We start from the raw sequence: 23,180 nt of genomic DNA, 5'->3' as shown, positions 1-23,180 counted from the left end.
AATATGAAACTAAAGGCTTTTGCTACAACTTGAAAAGTATTTGCTTCAATCAAATTGTGAGCTTGATCTATCTCAATTCGAAAATTCAGATTTGAATCGATGTCTTCTCATTAGTTCCTTTTAAATTGCATTGATTCATCCTAAAATTTTCAATGCAATTGAAATTTGGTTATTCATCATGTACGATAATTTTAGTAGTATTTTATTGTCTTTTTGACACTTAAATGGCTGAATGTCACTGGTTGATATGACCCTACTTGGCACACCTCATTTCAAGACTTAGCCAAGATATGGAACTTGAAGCTCTACAAGCGGCATGGATGATCAGGATGGTGTTGAAGGCCTTTGGAGGCCCATACAAGCCCCACAATGAGGCCTATGATGTGTGGGAGGTGGCTTGGGCGAGGCTTGAAGATAAGGCTACAAGAAAGAAGGCCGACACTCAAAGTGGCTAGAAGCGCAAAAAGGACAGAAATGCAAAAGTGGCCAAACATGCAAAGAAGGGACATACATGCAAATGGTCGCAATTGCAAGCTTTGAGGATGGGATAATGACTATTTGTGCAAGGGCGAGACATTTCGGATTCCAAACCAACATCCAACTAGCCAAACAAGGCCCTTGCCTTATTAATGATATTTTTGTAATAACTTAGACTTCTTTAGTCTAGGAGTATAAATACTAGACATAGCCATTTTCTTCACTTAGATTTTGATGATGAATATTTGAGTGATGATAGGATTATCACAGTTTGTTTAGCTAGGGTTTAGCTTAATTTAGTAGATTTAATGGTGGATTCCATTATTGGTCTTTGAACCGTTTATTTCCAATGATTTCATGAAGATTGTTCGTTTGTGGATTTCATCCGAATATCTTGCCTTGAATTCATATTGCTTTGGTTCTTTTGGGTTGTTGAATTCAAATTAGAAGGGTTTAGGTTTCATATACCTAGATTTGTCTATAGGATTCCCCCCATTCGGGTCAAGTATTTATCCTCTTTTCTCATCCCTTTTCTTTTTATCCTGAATTTCCGCATTTTGAGTTGATTTGGTTTCATCCCCAAATCGATTCGTATCACTGGTACAAAGAAGTTTTGTCATGACCTGTTATGTTTCGATAAGAGCTTTTTCTAGGAAAATTTTATTAGAACGCGGTGATAACGGAGTGGGGTTAATTGGTTACAAATTTACAATATCTAAACATCGATGAAAAGATTCACAATATACTCTGGCTGAAAAAGTATTATTTTTGTGTATATTGATATGATACTACATATATTTTTTGTATCATTGTATACAATCAAGACCACCTGCGATTGAGCTTCACAATTTTAGGTCCCTATTTGAGATATTAGAGCAGGTAGTCGGGTGGGTATATTTACTAAAGCAATAGACGTTGCAGCTCTATAGCAGTCTCATAAGGCCATTGCATCTTTAAGAATTTAAGGACAAAAACTTGGCATCACTATATTTTGTCCTTTTCAAGTTCAAATTTCTGCATTTTGCCCATATTGTAATGCGTTGATTTCTATGAATACCTTAATTAAGGAAGGGAAAAAATCTTTTAGAAAAGAAAAAAAAATTAAGTTACGATCAGCATTATGAATGTTTTGTGGTGCTTCTAATAAGAATGTATGAATAGCTTGGCTCAATTATGGTCGGGGGTTTGAGGAAGTTGTTCTTGCAACAACATATTTCTCTTTTAACAAGACTTTTACATTTAATTTCTAATTTTAAGATGACCAATTCATATGAATGAGATATTTTACCTATAAGGAGCATGAAATAAAATGATGTTTCTATTCCTAATTTTTTGTCAATGGCTCAAAGCTTGATAGAAAAATATCACATGAATTCATATTTCTTCTGTAGAAAAATATAAATAAACACTACTTATTCTCTCCTCAAAAACTGATTAATAATTTATTTCTAACCTATAAGAGAGTGTAACCAAAATGTACCAACGATGATAGTGAAATCTTGCTTCTCCAACACACAAGATATTTAGACAATTTTGATTTAGGTCTTATTGTTGTGTCTTTATAGTTATTTATTTTTATTTTAACTTCTTTGTTTTAAAATGCAGGTGAAGTTTTGTTAATTTTTTTATTTTGCAAAATAAGTATGGATTGAAATTACAAACTTTATGTTTAAGCTAACCTTTTGAAAGAAAAATTAAAGATAACTTTAGTTTATGGAAACAATAATTTTGATTATTTTTTAATATTTAATAACGTAATTACGACCGCGCGAAGCGCTATTAAGTTTACTAGTTGTATATAAAATGAAATAGAGACTACGAGCCTGTTTGGATGGGCTTAAAAAAAGCAGCTTATGAACTGAAAACAGCTTATAAGCTGCTTTAGATAAACTAAGCCAAACGGACCCAATTTTTTTTTTTTTTTTTTGACTTATTTTAAGCACAAAATTGCTTTAAGCTGGCAAGTCAAACACTCAAAAAAACTGAAAACAGCTAAACACTCAAAAAAGTTTAAAAAAGAGCTTATAAGCCAATCCAAACGGGCTCTACAAATCATAAGTTTAGTGAGTAGAGAAGAAAGAGGCGAAAGGACCTCAAGTCTTGAATGTAGAAAATTGTAATTCTTTTTCTATTCAAATTTTCCTTTATCCTACACGGTTGATTAGGGGTGTTATCAGTGGCGGACCTAGGATTTTGAGTTCGGGGGTGCTGGACCCAGGAATTTTGAGTTCGGAGGTGCTCTATTAACTATTTATATCTATTTCCTTTATATTTTTTATACAGCTATACACTCCGTGACTGAGTTTAATGGATACTGGAGCACCCAAAATTTGCACATGAGTCCGCCACTGGGTGTTATAAGAGTGAGGGGCCAAATTAAAAATATCAAATTATGGTAAATAAGTTGAACCTAAAAAAAAAACTCACGATCTCCTGCATTTTCTTCTTCTTAAGAGTTTTGGAGGTCATATGAACTACTTTTGGGTAATCTAAAGTTTACATTGTTGAAACACCTTGAGGTTTTACTTGTCACAGGAAATATTAATTTTTTTTGCAATATGAGAGTGGTCACTGATGGTTTAATGACTTTGTAGCGGTGGCTACAAAATGTGTTTCTGTGGTGACACCAATATTATCACAAATAACATTCAGTAATGGAAGCGCTTGCAATAGTATTGTTGCCCCTAAAACATTTAGTTCCGACTTACTGTGCTCTTGTAGCAATTCTCATCGCCACACAAAGGGTAGATTTCTTGTATCAAGTTAATTTTTGTTTGAACTTCACCAAGTAAACACCACGAAATAATAAGTACAAAATAAAGCTCAACACATTAAATTTATCTAGAGAATTACAGCAAAAATATCCAAAAGTTATACTGTAACATAAAATATCAAGACAATAGTGGTAAGTTAAACTTAGCATCACATTCATCATTTGGAAGCTTCATTACTCTTTTTGATCTTAAAACCTTGAAAAGTCTTCTTCCTTTCTTAAACAACAATACTAGAAGAATTTCCAGGATGTCGAAGACACTTGCCTAAATCTCTAATTTCTCCGATTGTACTCTTTTTAACAAGACTAGCCCAAGTCAAGCGACTAGAGATTAGGACAACTATCGAAATGACTTCTAGACAATTATGAATTGCAAACTCTACACGTAAATTCCCCAAATGTCCTTAAGGAATAAAAAGGAAAAAGAAAAGGCACCTCGGTTACAAAACTATCATGGGTCATATTGGCTTGATCCAACGGTGAACAACTGCCCAAAAGAAAAACCGCTTGTAACTCCAATGACCTTCAGTAATATACTATATAACCTGCCAAGACTATCATTGGGGTAACAAGAAGTATTCTTGGTTTCTACTCTATGCAGGTAAAAACAAGGGGAAGGGAGTTTTAACCATAGAACTGACATAAACCAATATGCAACTAGTAAGTTCAACCCAAATAAATAGCAAATAAAGAGTTACAAATCATCATTACATTTTTCGATCATCAAAAATATCATTAACCCTTTTTACAATGTTCACCAAGGATGTGCTTCATATGAAATAAGATAGGGTTTAACATCTTCCAACACAAGGAACAAGAGTCGTTTATCCCTCTTAACATAAAAGCGATAAATACTTAAAGAGGGAAGGATGGACCTGTGTGCTTCCTAAAGAAAACAAGGTTTCGCGGTAAATTCCAAAGTCATATATCTGAAGTCCAAAATCAAATCTTGGAACTCTTTTCACTCTTCTAAAGCAGTTTCTTTTCAAGTCGTAGAAGACGACCTCATCCTTAAGTGTAAAAATTATCTCTTCATCATTACATGTCCCGACGGTAGACATAATCTTCTCGGACCTAAAGTTGACCAAATTGATGCTATACTCCTTCACCCAAATACAACTGATTTTATCCTTGAGTATCCACAGGTCTAGAATTGAACTCTTGCGAAAATGATCTTTGTCTACCAAGCAAAGCATCCCTTTCAGATCCAACATTTCAGGTTAGAAAGAGTCTTAAAAGACGATGGCTGAGATATAGTGAGAAATTTCTCATTTTCAAAGTCAAACGAAAAAATTCTATTAGGTTTGGCATCAAGACGTACTCCAGCCAGCCAATACATGCATTCATTTACTAACAACCCTGTCAAGTACGGATGATACAGAGGCATCTCAGCAATTTCTTTCCATCTACTATTAGAAATGCCACCAACCCCATTTATAGTAAACACCTCGCATCTTAGTTGTGCAAGTCCCGGATACCTACTACGACGAGATGCAGGACGCCCATAGAAAAAATGCACCACTTTGTATTCATTCTTTGAATGTAGATATCCAAACCCAAAATGCTCACTTCTAGGTGGTAAAGCAGTACGTGAACATTTTGGCAATTGACGCACTTGTTGCATGGCAGGATTACACAAAAAAATACGACGATCTCCTGCTGAAATGCAAACCAAACCATAGCATACAAGCCAAGAGCACCAAAAGAGAGGAGGGAATGTGTCATTGTATAATTCATTGTTCTCTCCCTCCTCTACTTCCGTGCCTACTGAAACAAATCGTAGCCTACACTTTGTTGCCCCTAATAAGTAGCGATCCATAACAAGAAGTTGGGGGGCATTTTCCATTGATTGTTTCAGGTGGTGAGAATAGAAAGGAGGACTAACAATAAGGTCATTCCATGACTTCGATACACACCTTAATGTGGATAATGTCTTCACTGGGCATCTAACAAAAATTGAGGTTATAAGATCAGCAGTCAACTTATCAAACTCACTAGTTGCAATGTTTCCTTTCTCCTCTGTACATTTCCTCCTCTTTATTGATGTTTCCATCTTCTTCTTCTTCTTCTTCTTCTTTTTTTTTTTTTTTTTTTTTTTTTTTTTTTTTTTTTTTTTTTTAAGGCTGCAGTGTCGCAACAAAAGTTAGTCGCAAGAGGAAATATTTGCATCACAACTTAGGATGAATACATAGTGAGAGTTGTAATTTTTTCGCATAAACACATTATTCTTTTCAACAATTTTCAAGGCGTACAATTTACTTACAGGGTCTTTTCTTATGCAAGTAGTGAGTACAGATGTGGACAGCGAAGGCTGAGCGCATATGAACCTGAACCTTGTAATGTCTACAGAAAATGCTTCTAAATACAAACAGTTCATGCTAAAAATTTATTTAGCATAGATGTTTTAATATATATAGACGAATTATATGCCAAATGAATGTTGTGAATTGTAGAATGGCCTTGCCTAGAACAAGTCACGGAGGGTTAAGCTTTCCTACTAAATTCATTTGTTGGCAATGGAGTGTGTGACTACTGTGAGCTATTCAATTCTTACCAATGGAAATTTGACTGAGCCCTTTGATGCAGCTAAGGGACTCAGACAACGTGATCCAATATCACCTTTCTTACTTGCTATAACTATGGAGTACCTAACCAGGTGCCTGAATGAGCTAAAGGAGAAAAAGGACTTCAAACACCACCCTAGTGCGCTAAGTTGGGCACTACTCATCTGAGAGTTTTTCTGATGATCTATTATTGTTTTGCTAGGGGTGATCTCCCCACTGTACAGTCTGCACCAAGCCTTTCTTAGATTTGCTCATGCCTCTGGCTAAGTTACTCGGACTCTTCACTTCCGGTGCCGCACCCATGTCGACACGACATGGGTGTGGGTGTGGGATCCGTACTCGATCTGGTCAACCCCTCTTGGATACTTTGACCAAAATCGACGGAGAAATTCCGGACAGATTCAATGATTTCTATAATCAAAACAAAATTTAAGGTGGATTTGAAGAAAATGGAATACCTTGTGTATTAAAATTTCTATGTCACTCCTCTTCCTTTAATCTCCTTCGGGCATTCTCCTCTTGATCAATATCTTCTCCCCAAGTTTTCTACATAATACCTCATAATTTAGGTTTTATAATTCTATTTTTAGATATTTCAATTATTTTTAGCCCAATCCCCGCACCCATATCCATACCTGGATCCGTATCCCCGAATCCTAAAATTTAGATCATGAAGGATCCGCACCCATATCGGACACCCGCACCCCAGTCCGAGCAACTTAGGCCTCTAGATTACAAGCTAATGTTAACAAAAGTCTATATTTTGGTGGTGCGTGGTGATGTTCAGAAAGGGATCTTGGATAAACTGGAGTTCTCTTTGGGTGAAATGCCTTTCAAGCTATGTTGCTTGGACTCTCCAAAAATGATGCCGCACACGGGTCGGATTCTCAAAAAATACACTACTTTTAGAGTATCCACACGCACCCGTCGACAATTTTGAAGAGTCCGAGCAACATAGCTTTCAAGTATCTAGGCCTCCCTTTGACTATCAAGAAACTGAGTGTTCAACAGTGGCAGCCACTGATACACAAAATAGAGCCTGTTTGGAAACAGCTTATAAGCTTAAAAAAATAAGTTGGGGTAGTCTAACTTAATTTTTTTGGCTTATAAGCTGAGCTGCTTTAGATAAGCTAAGTCAAATGAGCCCAATTATCTTTTTGAGCTTATTTTAAGCACAAAGTGACTTTAAGCTGGCCAGCCAAACACTCAAAAAAGCTGAAAACAGCTTATAAGCAACTTATAAGCCAATCCAAACGGGCTCATAGTTGCTAAGATCTCATCTGGACAGAAAACTCTCCTATGCAGGGAGAGTTCAGTTAATTCAGCCTGTCATATTTGGTATTCAGGCCTACTGGTCATATTCAGGCCTACTGGTCCCTGCTTTTCTTGATGCCTGTTAAAGTTGTGGAAACAATAGAAGCGTATTGCAGAAGAGGGACTGGTACAAATGATATATCCAGGAGAGCCCTTGTAGCATGGAGTAGAGTCTGCTTGCCCATCTGGACAGAAAATTCTCCTATGCAGGGAGAGTTCAGTTAATTCAGTCTGTCATATTTGGTATTCAGGCTTACTGGTCCCTGCTTTTCTTGATGCCTGTTAAAGTTGTGGAAACAATAAAAGCGGATTACAGAAGCTACTCATGGACTGGTACAAATGATATATCCAGGAGAGCCCTTGTAGCATGGAGTAGAGTCTGCTTGCCCAAGTCAGTGGGAGGACTCAGCTTGATCAATTTGACACTTTAGAACGAGGCTGTTGTGGCCAAGAACTACTGGGAGCTATCTCAGAATAAGGATAAGCTATGGATCAAGTGGATCCATACTTCTTATATAAAACGCTGACAGATGCATAGTCTTGCCATTCCTCAGCAAGCATGCTGGATGGTGAGAAAAATCTTAGAAGCTAGAGGAATATTTGATCAAGCTCAGATTACCAGGCCCGAAGAGTATCATTAAAGAGCTATACTTGAGCTTAGTTGGGAATCTGCCAAGGCTTACCAGTTATTTTAGAATGAGGCAATACCTAAAGCAAGGTTTACCTTATGGCTTTCAGTGCAGGACAAGCTCTTAACAGCAGATAGAATCAGTAAATGGGGGTGACAGTTGATACTCAGTGTTCTTTATGTCATATGTGTCCTGAAACTAGAGATCATCTGATGGTGACTTTAAAGCAGTGTTATCAAAAGCGAAAAGCACAAAAAGCTCCAAGGTCTATTGGGGCTTTAAGCACGAAGCGCAAATATAGCGTGGGCTTTAATGAAAAAGGCGCAAATGGAGAGAAAAATACAAATATATATTTTTATTCCAAGGCTAATAATAATAAGCAAGAATAACAAATATATGGACAACGAAAATGAAAAATAAAATTACGATGCTGTGAAATATCAATTATTTAGTGTAGCCTCTTCAGGAAACGCTCATTGGCAAAGGAAAAATATGTGTTAGAGCCTTGTGACGACATGTTTTGAGCGCTCACATTAAGCGAGGCAAAGCGCTCACATGTTTTGAGCATCAGGGCTTAAGCACGCTTTAAGCACGCCTTTGATGACACTGCTTGTGAGTATACAAAACAGTTATGGAATATAATTTCCCAGTGGTTACAGAGACAGCCACATTCGGCCAGATCCTGGGATGATTTCCTGCAATGGACTATCAAGCATGCTAAGGAGAAGTCCCATCAAATCCTTTGCCCAGATTTCCAGAATGGTAATTGCTGAAGTTGTACACGCACCCAATGGTGTGGCCTAGTGGTCAATGAAGTGGGTTGAGCACCATGATGTCTTAGGTTCAAATCTCAACGGAGACAAACACAATAGGTGATTTCTTTCCATATGTTCTAGCCTTAGTGGACAAAGTTACCTGGTAAGTTGTTGGTGGTGGGAGGTGGCAGGTATCCCGTGAAATTAGTCAAGGAGTGCGTAAGCTGGTCCGGACACCACGATTATTAAAAAATAAAAAGTTGTACACATCTTGTGTATAGAGAGGAACCAAAGGATTTTTGTGAAGCAAAGTTGAGATTGGACTATCCTAGCTAAAGAAGTAGCTTATGTGTGTAATGTTAGAGCTAATCCTAAATCTAAGTTATACCTGTTTGGCCAAGCTTTTGGGAGGCCAAAAGTGCTTATTTTTTTACAAAGAAAAAAAAAATGCTTATTTTAAAAAAAGTGAGGTGTTTGGCCAAACTTTTGAGAGGCCAAAAGTGCGTATTTTAAAACAAAGGAGGTGTTTGACCAAGCTTTTGGGAGAAAATAAGTGCTTTTGGGGAGTAGCAGAAGCTATTTTTCAGAAGCTAAAAAGTATTTTTTCAATTAATTGGCCAAACACAAATTGCTTCTCACCAAAAGTACTTTTTTGAAAAGCACTTTTTAAAATAAGTTGATTTTAGAAATTTGGCCAAACGGATTATTAGTCGTGCAAGACTTGGGGATCGTTTAGTACAAGGGACAAGGATAAATAATCCCGGGATTATATTTGAGATGCGTTTATCCTATGTTTGGTTTGGATAAAATCGTCATATAACTAATCCTAGGATTAGTTATCCCGGGATTGTAGTGTTATTTTATCCCTATGGGAGGGTGAAACTAATTCCGGGATAAGTTATCCGGGGTAACTTATTTCCAACCAAATGACCCTTTAATGTTTAGTTAGATTGTTTTAGCTTCTGTTATTTCACTTGGTGATTAATGAGAATTGGTTAGGTACCAAAAAAAAAAAAAAAAGAAGAATGTTGTGATTCGGGTTATGGATAAAGTGTTTGATCTCAACGTTTAGGTATCCTTCATTTCCCTTTCCCCTAGACCAGTCTTTAAAACAAAGATATAACCCAAAATTATTCTCATTTTATTTTGATTTTTGTGGAAACCTAACTTTTCAAAAACTAAATCAAAAGTAATACTCCCTCCGTTCTAATTTATACGAATCCATTTGACTGAGCACGACATTTAAGAAAGAATTCAGACTTTTGAAACTTGTGGTTCAAAATAAGTCTTGAATATTTGTGTGGTTGTAAATGACTTCATAAAGTGAATTTGTTTCCAAATTAGGAAAGAGGTCATTCATTTTGGCACAAACTAAAAAGGAAATAGGTTCATATAAATTGAAACAGAGTATGATTTAGCAAACGGACCACATCACTCTAACTAAAAAAATCAAAAGTCTAATCTAAAATTGAAGAATTTTTTTTTATCTTCTTAGAAAAAAAAAAACTGAGAAATCACAATACTAGTAACTATTTGCTAAAACTCTCTAGAGTACTTACAAAATGGAAAAATATGGGTGAAAAGCAGGAAGGTATTCAAAGAGTAATAAGTTACCTTTTTATGATTTTTGCTTCAAGACTTGCCAATTAATTACAGCTATTATGCCCTACAACATTGGGGTGTGAGGCAAAATGAGCGATGGGTTAGGGACTTGGTAATGGCCACCCTTTATAAGTTACTCTAGTACTACCTCCGTACAATTTATGTGAAAATAAAAAATAAAAACACTTTTATTTTTAATCTGTTTCAAAAAAAATGATACATCTTTTTATTTGATAATAATTTAACTTTAAATTTTATCTTTTATATGTAACGAGATGATGTGTAACCAAATAAATATTTTTGGCTTATTTTAAATCACAAGATTTAAAAGTCTTCACTATTTTTTAAACTTCATGTTAAGTCAAATTATACTACGTAAATTGAGATAGAGGGAATACTTATTAGTCATTGGTAGAGAAAATGACCAAAGGTTCCTTTAAGTAGATTCAAAATAGTCCCTAAGGTATGCATTTAGAAGTTTTGGTCCATTTAAATTCGTAACAAGTTAAAAAGAAAAGCATAGGTTAAATAGTCCAATTTTGGTCCAAAGTATTTTAAGTTGCAACTTTTTTCATATCAATTCAGTAAAACAATATATCTTAAAATATTGATCAAAGATCATGCAGTTTGAATTTCGAAAAGTAAAAAATGTCACATAAATTGGGAGAGAGAGAGTATGATCATTGAGAACATAAATTACAAATGATAAAGGAAACAATAAGCAATTAACAAATATTGAGAATAGGAAATCAGAAGGGGATGCGAAACTTAGAGAAAGAAGATGAGAGGAACATACAATACAACACGCATGAAACTCTTTTTTTGCGCGGAGTGCCCTTCTTTTGGGCTGGTCTTTATATTTTGCCCCTCATTTATGCTTTCTTTAATTTTTGCCCCTGCAGCCTGTTTAATAAAAGTTTTTTGACGAAATTACCCTTACCCCATTAAAACCCTTTCTATTTCGTCATTTGCCCTTTTCTTTTCTTTTTTTGCTTCTTCGTTCCTCCTCTATTTTGTGTCTGTCTTATCTGTTCTAAAATTTAGGTATGAATTTGGATCTTTTGCTCGTTTCAATATTTGTTTTTATGTTAAATTGTTGTTTGTTGAATTGATATCTTTGTCTTCGTCGTTTTTTATATTTAATTGATCCTTTTTTATTTAAAATTATAGTGTTTTGTTAAAGTGTGTGTATGATTTTTTGAACTTTAGTTTCGTTCCCCATGTATATATTTTGATTTTTTTAATGTCGTAATATGTTTTAGTTGATTTTGATATTCGTTTTGATTTTCTCTTTGTTGAATTTTTGAAGTTTTGTCTGTGAACAACTGTTTTATGTTGTTGCTGTTGTTTTTGTTTAATAATCTGATTTTTGTGAAGAATGTGTTTGTGCGAGGCGGCATATGCCTGTTCCGGCAGAATTTTTGTTTTTTGAAACTGAATTTATGCCTATTCCGGTATAATTTCGTGATTTAAGTTAGTTTGTATGTGTTTTGATTTTTTGGTGTTTTGGTGTTTTTTTTTTTGTTAATAATGTTGGTTTTTATGAAAGTTTATATGTTTTCCTGATTATAAACTTTAGTTTAAGATTTTGGTGTTTATTTTGTTTAGTAACCTGTGTTTTCATGAAGACTGTGTTTGTCTGAGGCAACATATGCCGGGTCCGGCAGAGTTCTTGGTTTTTGAAACTGAAGTTATGCCGGTTCCAGCATAAAGTTATGCCTGTTCCGGCATAACTTCATGAATTAAGTTAATTTATGTGTGTCTTGGTTTTTTGGTGTTGTCTTGTTAATAATTTTGGTTTTTATGCAATCTTATGTGTTTTTGGTGTTGTTTTATTAATAATGTTTTGTTTTGGTTATGAAAAATGAAAGTTTGCCTCTCACGGCATACTTTGTAATTTTGTAAATTGAAGTTTTTCCCCTTCCGACAGACTTTTCTAGTTCTTAACACTTGCGTAAATTTTTGTTTTGCTCATGAAAATGAAAGTTTGCCTCTAACAACATACTTTGTTCTTTTGTAAAGTGAACTTCTGCCTCCTCCGGCAGACTTGTCTAATTCTTAACACTTGTGTATTTTTTTATTTTGCTTATGAAAATGAAAGTTGCCTCTAACAACATACTTTGTTCTTTTGTAAAGTGAACTTCTGCCTCCTCCGGCATACTTTTCTAGTTCTTAACACTTGTATACTTGATGTTTTGCTTATGAAAATGAAAGTTTGCCTCTAACAGCATACTTTGTTCTTTTGTAAAGTGAACTTCTGCCTCCTCCGGCAGACTTGTCTAATTCTTAACACTTGTGTACTTTTTTATTTTGCTTATGAAAATGAAAGTTGCCTCTAACAGCATACTTTGTTCTTTTGTAAAGTAAACTTCTGCCTCCTCCGGCATACTTTTCTAGTTCTTAACACTTGTATACTTGATGTTTTGCTTATGAAAATGAAAGTTTGACTCTAACGGCATACTTTGTTCTTTTGCAAGGCAAACTTCTATCTCCTCCAGCATACTTGTTTAGAACTTTGCCTGATTATTTTTTGTCAACTGAAGGTACTGTAATTTTAAGTCTAAGTCATTGAGCATTGTATACTAATCAAATGGAACGTATAAACTAATCAAAATCAGAACAAAGCAATAAATTTGATCAATTCTATGTTGTTGAATAAAATTATGATTCGCAATGTTGAATCTCAACTGAATATCAGTTGTTTAGTTCATAGAAGATGATTTGTTGTTATTTTCAAATATTAACAAATCTAAACTTAATAAAGCATCAAATTGAGTTGAATTACGTTCAATTGAAACACTATATATTATGTATTTACCTTTTCCGACGTTGTAACAGCAAAATCAATGGAGATTTCTCCGGTGAAATGTTGGAACGATGAAACGATTGAAAGGTTTGTTGTTGGAATGGTGGATAGGTTTAATTGGATGTTTGGGGTTCATTACAGACTTTCAGGTTTTTATATGTTATGAGTAAGGATAGTAACGTCTTTTTCTTATTATCTTTTAGCTCAGAAGGGCAAATATTAAAGACCACGCATTACAGGGGCAAAAATTAAAGACCACGCATTACAGGGGCAAAAATTAAAGACCAGCGCATTTGAAGGGCATTCACGCTAATTGCCCCATAAAACTACTCTTTCTTATCCATTGTCCTTTTAAACAATTTGCTAGTTGGGCCTCGATCCCAAATAAAACTCTCCAACATGTTACCCGACCCAAGAATACCAACTAAAACATCCGTTATATGCTCCAGTTTGCTATACATGTTATAGTGCATAATGATATATGCTACGTATGGCGATATCTACTTTTCTGTATTATAAAGACTACCAATCTTTAGGGGATAATCGATGAAAAACTACGTACAAAAGTGCCACTCCCTTAATCTTAAAGAGTTAGTAATGCTAACAGCATACAAAAACAGGTTGTCTATTGAAGAGCAAAAAGTCAAAGTACATTCTTTTTTTAAGATTAGCCAACATGTAGTAAATCCAAAAAACATCATATTCTTCAGTACTCCTTGTCAAGGGCTTCTCTCATGCTTGGCATCCTTCCCGAATATTTACCTGCAAAATATTTGCTTAGCATAACATAGACTCTCTTTGCTATGAATCTAAATTTTGCACATAAAATCACTAAATAATTGAAGTCTAAGCTAGACTTTTGGGGCCCTGGTGAGTTTCGTAAAGCAATATATCCAGAAAAAGCCTTTTGAGATTCGTTTACTATCAGAAGTAACACACTTTCAAGAATCTCATAGCTCTTTCAGAGTGTGGCATAATATTTTCATATCACTACCACAGAAAATTCGTTTACGAGTCAGTCTATCCAAAATTTTAGCGGCCGGAGGGACAAAGCAGGAAAAAAAAAAAACAGGTATAACGCGGAGGAAGATCATGAAAACAAAGGGAAGTAAAGAAATACTCACAATGGAAATATGCTACAGGTATAGTTCCGTTGTTGATGAGTTCAAACTTGTAAGTATCTCCTGCTTGGACACCATTAGCTTTCATGAACTGTTCCAATCCCCTGGTTATTGCAAAGTGCTTGCCCCTTGGTTTTAGCTGTACTGACCATGATCTTTGTTTCTCATCTGTGAGAATCATCTTGCGTCTATTCATCAAGCTATTTGATTTTGCAAAAGCGATCGGAAGACACTGCTCAAAATTATCCCAGTATGTAGATCGATCAATGTTGCGTTATTTGTCACAATAAAAAGATATACTCCCACTCCCTATGTTTCTATTTAGTGTATTACTTTCTTTTTGTAGTCTATTTAGAAAAGATTATCACTTTCTATATTTAGTACAGCCTTTCAATTCCAACATTCCACATCACATGCTTAAAACCATAAGATTGAAAGGGAATTTTGGTATATTATACACATCGTTAATTTAAGACCACATGAATCAAAAGTTATTCATTACTTTCTTAACCTACATGTCCAGTTAAACTAAGACACTTAGACTGAAACGAAACAAATAATTAAAATCTTAACTATTAATTTAAGGGCTTAATTAAAAGGCTAAAACCAGTTCATATTACTCACCAAATAGGATCTGCTGATGGAATAAGGAAAAATTGTAGAAATAAAATGAGGGCTAGCCTTAGCAGATGTTGGAGTCGTCATATCTGAGCTCTCAATCATGAGGCCTTAATAAAAGATGCATGAAAAAGAAAATATGTAATAACTGAAACTGAAGATACACGAAATAAGACTTTTCTGTTGGCGACTAAAGTCACCACGGAAACTACCAAAACTTGCCATGTAACTCAGACCTTGAGTGGAAACTCTTTTAGCATCCAAATTAGGCTTCTTTTCTTCAGGCTGAAGTGACGCATTTTCTCTCAAATCTAGATTTCAAAGTGAAAAATGTCACAACTGAAACTGAAGATGTATTAAATCCAAAAATAGAACATTAAGTTGAAGTAGAAACTATAAGGATGCATGAGTTATGAAGAGAAACTTTAAGAACTAGACAGGGTCGTTATAAAGGAACAGAATGCCATTTCATTGTAATCATGATTTAGCGGAAAAAAGTGGATGAGATATAAGAGAAAAGGGCTAAGATGAGAAAACTTGCCGTAGAATTTCAATATAGGTTTCTCTCCCTTGGAAATTGTCTCAAGCATTGTGTGATCTCCTTCCTTTAAGAAATTAGCAGCACAAAATTCACGCCATCCACCTCCAATGAAAGTGCTGCCTGCACAGTAATATAGCTTAAACGCCCATGACCTTTGCTCATCTCTTATCATTATCGTACAATTCCTGTTGCTGAGGCCGTTTGCTCGTGCAAGTTTTTTTGGAATATGCTGAAAAGTTTTATAACCAGTTGCAGATAAATACCTCATACTTATGTTTCACATGTTTGAATTATCAAAGAAAAAATAGTTCTTATAACAAAATGAGCTCTTCTTTTTCTAAGTGTAACAATGAAAGTAGAATTTTAGTTTTGAACTTACCAGCAAAGACTTTGAAATGCAATGGGGTTTGATGGTAAAAGTGAAATGAGGGCGACCGAGAGGCATGTCTTTAGCCGCTTTTACATTGGAAAAAACCTTGTCTGATGAACCGATGTTGTGCTTTGGTTTTTCTGCAGCATAATTTGTTTATTACACAAAAGGTCATGTCAAAGATTTGAAAAGCAATACTTCATGAACAAGCAAAAAAAGATATGAGGCTTAGCACTAGGAGATGTTCAGGTCTTAACTATAACTTGTTATTCCGAAAAGAAAATCTTTAGAATCAGAGAAATGAACAGAAAAAGACAAACATACTGCAACCAGGATTAAATCTTGAAATTCAGACCTCCGGTGGAAACTCTTCTAGCATGAAGATTAGTCTTCTTTCCTTCGGGCTGGAGAGATGCATTTCCCCTCAAATCTAGTTTTTAAAATGAAACAACAACGTCAGAACTGAAAGAGAAGACGATTTAAAACCAAGAACGTTAGTGAAGTAAAAAAGAATTGAGTATTGCCATAATTCAGAAAGAAACGAAGTGCCGATGGGCAAAAAAAAAAAAAAAAGAGGTGAAAAAGAATTATGGAAGGGCTAGTTCAACTCTCAATGGTAGTGATGAGTAACAAAATGAAATGAAGGTGACCGAGGGGCATGTCCGTAGAAGCTTCTACATAGGGGAAAACCTTGTGCGTGATGTTGGTTTTTCTGTTACATTTGTCAATTACCAAAAAAAAAAAAAATCATGTAAGGAAAATATAGGGACAGGACGCTTCCAAGATACATTAACCATAGAGTATATTAATAGTTCAACATGATAGGATCTCTATTGGAGGCTGTCCGTCGATCTTTCCTACTATATGCCAATTTTTTACAAACTAAAGTTGAGTAATCAACTATTCCAGATTCTCTTGCACTATGTGATCATAGTTTTCTTAAGTTTCAAATGCTTAGATTTGGTTAATCAACTATATACAAAATTCCTTTTGCAATACATCCTACATGAAAAGAAAAAAGCCCATATACATTTCTCTCAATTAGTTACTGTGAATCACCTTAAAAGCACAACATTTTTCATCACGCAAAATCCTTGTGTTGTATCAGATTTAAGGGAACCTCTAACAAGACCATAGTAGCTCTCTTCTACTATCACAAGTTTCATTAGAGGTTTTGAGTAACTAGCTTTGGTATTAGAAATGAAAATTATGATTAGATACAGCAGCAAGGATTTGCTCGTGAAATCCAGACCTTGAATGGGAACTCTTTCAGTATCCAAATTAGTCTTCTTTCCTTCGGGATGGAGTGACGCATTTCCTCTCAGATCTAGTTCTCAAATCAACACAAACAGCCAGGAATGTTAGAATCGAAACAGAATATGAATCTAAACACAATAAATTGAGGGGAAAAGGAGAGAAATAATTCAACTCTCAGAAACATATGGATTTAGGAAATCATGTCTAGTCAGAGGCGGAGCCAGAATAATTTGAAGCTTATGGATTCGGAATTTTAGTCCTTTAAAGTTACTAGGTTTAAATTAACAATTTGTACATATTCAATGAATTTTTTAATACAAATACAGGGTTTGAACCAGAGCTACTGGGTCCGGCTGAACCCATATTCAAAACGCTAGCTCCGCCGCTGCTCATAGTATGCTACTTGGTGAACTGCTTGAATAGGCCTAACATAAAACTTGAGAAATAACGTTTTGAAGAGCTACTGTAAGTTTCTCAAAAGCACCTTCTTTGACAATTAGTTTTTTCTTCTCAGTAACTGTACTCACAAGAAAGGGAAAAGTTTTCATGGATACTGCAAAATGTTATTTATAAACGATACTAAAGTTAAGACTCTTTATAAGTAAAACCTCCCAATAATGAGCTCGATTTTTTTCTCAGTTGATGGAATTGGACATTTGAAACTTGGAAGATTTCATAAAAACTTGAGGACCCTATTGTTCACTAAAAAAGTTTGTTTAGAGTATTTTAGAATTCAGATCTACAGATGGAGCTAAGAACAGTAACAAAGAGAAGCTTTAACAACTAGGGAGGATCCTTATGAGAAAATATTATGTCATCGTATTTAACTTAAAGGAAAAAAAAAAAAAAAAAAGACAAACGGTAAGAAACTGGATGAATTTTAAGAGAAGGGCTTAGATGAGAAATTTGCCTCGAAACTTTAATAGAGGCTTCTCTCCTTTGGCGATTATTCCAAACATTAGGCGATCTCCTTCCTTGAAGCAATTTGCAATGCAGAAGTTATGCCATCCACCTCCAGTGTAGGTGAAACGGCCAGAGGAATATAGACTAAATGGCCATGACCTTTGCTCGTCTCTTATCGTTATCGTACATTTCCTGTTGTTGAGACCGTTTAGCCAAGCAAATGGCCTTGGAACACACTGAGACAGTTTATAACCAGTTTCACATAAACAGTACATATATATGCTTCACACTTCTGAATTCTTTTTCTCATAACAAAATGAGTTCATCTACTTTTCCCTTTTTTGGGAGTATAACAAATGGAAGTAGAATTTAGTTTTGATAACTTAGCAGAAACCCCTTTGAAAGGTAATAGGATTTCATGGTACAAATAAAATGAGAGTGACTGAGATGCAAGCCCTTAGCAGCTTTGACATCGGGAAGAGACTTGCGTGATGACATGATGTTGGGATTTGGTTTTTCTGTTACATGCAGAAAAGGTCATGTAAGAAATATGAAATTGGATACGTCAGATACTCAAACACGTTGTTGATTACTCAGAAGGTCACTCAACTAATAGAAATTGTCCAAGAAATTCACTATTCTTTATCTTATAGAAGAAAAGTCACTGTCTTTTTTTTTAAAACAAAAAGTCACTTACTACACTCAGGTGATATTTCCGGCCACTTAGCTGACTGTAATATTTTACTGTGGCCAAAATATAAAAAATATAGAAATACCAATTATAACCGGTATATGGATATACGATCCACTGCCTCGATCCAATTACCGTTGATATTGGGTGAAACAAAAAGGGGGTCTTCTGTTATATGCTCGACCCGTTCTAGTACCGACAAGCTACCAAATGTCCTGCTGTTGAAGAGTGAAAAGTCCCACATCGGTGGTTAATAATATGGGTGGTCTCCTTATATGGACTTTCCTCCCCTCATGAGCTAACTTTTGGGATTGAGTTAGGCCCAAGATCCATTTCTTTACACCTACCACCCTAGCATTCAATGATTCCGAATTTAACGGGAAACCTCAAAAAATGACCTTATTAGCTCTGTTCTGCTATCAGATATTTGGTTAGAACTTCACTCTATTCACCATTATCCTTGTTATTTAGATTTATCTTGTCACAACCCCTTCCTTTTGTGCAATAAATCATTAGCTCAAGTACCAGCTATGAAATTTACCCGAAATTGTGCATGACTTGATTTTGGGATGTGGTTTAGCTGTTGCATTATTTATTTAGACATACAAACATGTCAAGAAATTAGATATCACAAAAGTAGAAATCAAATATGTCAAATGGAACTTCACCTTCCAAATCAAATTTCTTGGCAGTGTCTTCTTCATGCATATATTCTCTGTCACAATGACTTGAATCAAAGATGGAAACCTCAAATATCATGTCTCTTTCATGTTTGAACACTAAAATATCTCCCAATTGCAAATCATGTTGTTCTACAAAATCTTTCCAATTACCCTCTTCGAATCGACCACCTTTCACTTTCACCAACCATTTTTTATCAGCCCTTCTCAGTATTGCATGTTCATACTGATCATATCCCTTCAGATAATTCAAAAAACCTATAGGAATTTTCTGCAATACATCATATAATCAGAGTAGCTAATTATCTGCTTAGAACCTAAATTATATCTACCTAGTGGCGGATGGAGCATACATTTGATAATTCAATTGAACCATTATCTTTTACATGGGATATACACGAAAAAATTTACTAAAATATCCACAAATATCATTTTCTGAACTCGTAATTGCAAAAATGCAATGAATTCAGTAGTAAAAACTAAGGGTTTAACCAATCAGGTTTAAATCCTTAATCAAACTCTGTTTCTTAAAATGGATCAGTTTTAGGAATATTCATCTAGTTGGTGGTTTCTTTTCGAAGATAATGGTCAAGAACACACTCAAGTGTCTTTTTTTGTGAGACTTATCAAAATACACTTGAATTATTTACATTTTCTAACTGTATTATCACCAACTATTTATCAAAATACACCTCGATTGGTTATATTTTAGATGTCTTTTTGACCATTATTTTTTAATTTTTTTAAATTTTCTAATTAATTCCTTTAATTATCCGCATGAAGTGTCATTTGTAATATTTTTAAACAAAACAAAAAAAGGCATCAGATATACTAGTCAAGGTGTGATAATTAATTGATGATACTTTAAACTCACAAAAAACAAATTGAGGTGTATTTTTTTTATTTTTTTTGTGATCCTCACCCTCCTTTACCTTTTCACACGTGCGCGGCATATACTATGACGTCACCCAAAGAGCAAAAAAGACCCGGTAGAGTAAAGAGTTAAAATACTATCATTGTATATAAATTAAACTCAAGAATAATAGATATAGGGAAGATGGCATATTGAAATAGTTACTCACGAATCCATGCTTGAAGCCTGGCAAAATGGGTTTGAAAAAATGAGGTTTCTTAGGAGGAACTTTCATGGCGGACAAAAAATGAGTGCTACTATTAGTATTGAAATAAGTAGTACTAGTAGTTTGGCTTGTGCTTGATATAACTGAAGCTTTTGGTAATTGAAAATCTAATGCTAAATTCTAAATAGCGATGATTCATCTGTCTAATATTCTTGAGTCTTGACATAAGGGGTCGGTTGGTTCAAAGCCAAGTTATAGGGATTAATAATGTAGGAATTAGTATGATGCGTGTTTGGTTCGTCGCACTGAAAATTGACACGAATGATACCATTTGACTATTTATTTATTTTAAAATTAAAAAATAATTATTACAATTATACCGTTGAATGTTTGACCTTTATAGATTTTTTGGAACAAAATAAGACCAGTTTTGTCATTTTAAACTTTTTATTCATGTATAAGCTTTTCATGAATAAGTAATTCCACGATACATCTTTTGATGTATTAAATAATTTATGTACTCCCTCCGTCTCAAAATATTTGTCGCATTTTTCATTTACACACTCATTAAGAAAGCATTTATAAGGATAGTATTTTGATTATTTTACCCTCTTAACATATTTCATCATGTTCTCTATCCTCAATAAATATTTACTTCATTAATAATGAAACCTCTTAAATATTGGTATGTGAACTCACAAAATCATTTTCCCCCCTTTATCTTAATTGAATTTTTTAAATGCCTATTTTACCCTTACAGTATCAACTTTTGTCTTCTTATTTTACTTCTTTAAAATCATAATATTTTTCATTTTTTTACTTATGTAACAAATTTCTTGTAAAAACAAATATTATCTTCTAGGCTAAGAAAAAAGTGAGAAATACTAATTGAGTATATAAGTTAGTGATGTTCTATTTTCACCCAAAAAAAAAAAATTATGTTCAATAATAAAATAAATTAGTAAATAAACAAAAAATTAATTTTATTAAAATTAATCAAAACTTTGATATTTACTTATACAAGTGAAAAATAACATGTCATAATAACTTTATAAATATATATTTGTATGCAGGTCATGCAAAAATAGTTAAAATATAGAGGCAAATTTTTAAAAATTATTTATTTATACTGTAAATGAATTTTATTATAATTTAAGAAATAATCCATTAGTGACAACCAAAACTTGTTTATTTATATAAACGATAGAGAATAAGACAGAAGTGAAACTTAAACATACACATATGCATATACATACATATATACATACTTACTGCTTATAATATTGAAATAACAATCATAAAAAATAACATTAGATTTTGTTACAAAATATTATTCTACTTATAATGTTAATGAACTTAAATAAGAATATATAAATACCTAGATAAAAAAATAAAAATTATATATATATAAATGGAGGATTGAAAAAAACAAGCGTGAAATAGTCATTGATATGATAAAGGGGAGGGATAATGTCTATTGTTCAAAGTTGAAGGGGGAGTTTGATTTTTAAAGTAAAGTAGGGGGTGAAAATTTTCATCCATTGATGTAATTAATACAAGGGTAAAATAGAAAAAATACTACTTAATTTTATCTTGAGTAAATAAAACGACAAATATTTTAAGACAAATATACGACAAATATTTTGAGACAAGTATTTTTAGTAATGACGACAATATTTTGAGACGGAGGGATCGTTAGTTATACATGCCTAAAATGTCAACCAAACATGATACAAAATAATACCACATGACCTCGCAGCAAATGAGCTCATGGTTTCACTTCAACTCAGGCAATTCTAGAGTGGGATTATGTCATCAGGAGCATTAATGTTACAAGTTTATACCAATTCCCATCAACTAAAAAGAACCACCATATAAAAAAAATTAATACGGTCACCTAAGATACTCCCTCAATCTCAATATATGTGAACATGTTGACACTTGGGAAACAATTTTTTAACTATAAATTTATCATTTTCTTAAAAATATTTTAAATCATTAGCTATATATATATTGAGTTGAAAAAAATCTTATTTTTGCGGTACTATTTCAGCTTAACAAAATACAACTAATTCCTAGTATTAGGAAGAGATATATATGACAAATTTAATTTATTTATAAGTTGATTTGTACTTCCTCCGTTCACTTTTACTTATCCACTATATTAACAATAAATTTTTTCTTTTACTTGTCCTCTTTAGCATATCAAGAAAATAAAGTTTTTTTTTCTTGTTTTACCCTTAACACTAATTATTCATTTCCAAATCAATCTATAAGTCCAATGACCATACACCAATTAATACGGGTATTGTGGTAAAATACATACTTCATTTATTAGTTCTTAAGGGGCGTGCAAAGTTAAAAGTAGACAAGTAAAAGTAAACGGATGAATTGTTTTTTGTTTTTTGGAGGCACTTGGACTACAGTTCATTTGCATATTCTCATAGCCTGTTGTAGACTGTATATAACAGTCATTGTGTTGTTTTTGGAGGTTGGTCAATGTGTCCCGCCTCTTTTTGTAAGTTACAATTAGATGAATGGACAATGACAGCGTCAATCAGAACCAAAATAGTTTTTAAAAAGGTAGAACAAAGTTAGCATTTCTTTAGACATTATATTTAGACATTGTATAATCCTGGGTGTATGCATCAAATCAAGTAATTTAACTTTGGTTGTTAAAATTTTAAATGAAAAATACACATTATTTAATCATGAGTTAGTGATAAGTGTGTGGGTATATATATACAAGATGTTAGTGTTTCATTCATTGGTCTTGTGCATACACCCGGTGTGGTAAGTCTTTCCTTATATCATTGTTGCCATTAACCACGGAAGAAGGTGGTGGAATGGTAAATGTTTGTTTAATCTTAATTAAAAGTCTTGTGTCTCGAATTTAAACTCTGTGAAGTCATCATCGATAAGGAGTGCTAAAACTCCCATAAATTCTAATGCAAAGCTTATGGTAGAACACTTTTATGTTGCTTTAAATAGACAGTAAAC

General features: G+C 33.9%; 2 protein-coding genes across 3 annotated transcripts; both read right to left on the bottom strand.

Annotated features, from left to right (window-relative positions):
- Positions 1 to 4,451: 4,451 nt before the first annotated feature.
- LOC132612212 (F-box protein At3g49450-like) lies at positions 4,452 to 5,303 on the bottom strand. Its single transcript, XM_060326531.1, has one exon. It carries the CDS (start codon positions 5,301 to 5,303, stop codon positions 4,452 to 4,454), a length of 852 nt encoding a protein of 283 aa, XP_060182514.1.
- An 8,176-nt stretch (positions 5,304 to 13,479) lies between these two features.
- LOC132609535 (B3 domain-containing protein REM10-like) lies at positions 13,480 to 20,416 on the bottom strand. 2 transcript variants are annotated; one of them, XM_060323575.1, is made up of 10 exons: positions 20,184 to 20,416; positions 19,090 to 19,372; positions 16,823 to 16,897; positions 15,926 to 16,000; positions 15,580 to 15,710; positions 15,201 to 15,429; positions 14,896 to 14,970; positions 14,666 to 14,769; positions 14,045 to 14,273; positions 13,480 to 13,682 (listed from the first exon to the last, which is right to left on the bottom strand). In XM_060323575.1, exons 1-10 carry the CDS (start codon positions 20,247 to 20,249, stop codon positions 13,627 to 13,629), a joined length of 1,323 nt encoding a protein of 440 aa, XP_060179558.1. In that variant the 5' UTR covers positions 20,250 to 20,416; the 3' UTR covers positions 13,480 to 13,626. The 2 variants fall into 2 exon arrangements, with proteins under 2 accessions (XP_060179558.1, XP_060179559.1); XM_060323576.1 differs by lacking the exon at positions 16,823 to 16,897.
- Positions 20,417 to 23,180: the final 2,764 nt, after the last annotated feature.

The sequence above is a fragment of the Lycium barbarum genome, chromosome 9 (assembly GCF_019175385.1).
Source record: "Lycium barbarum isolate Lr01 chromosome 9, ASM1917538v2, whole genome shotgun sequence".
Lineage (NCBI taxonomy): Eukaryota > Viridiplantae > Streptophyta > Magnoliopsida > Solanales > Solanaceae > Lycium > Lycium barbarum.
This window is presented reverse-complemented; position numbering and strand designations above follow the sequence as displayed.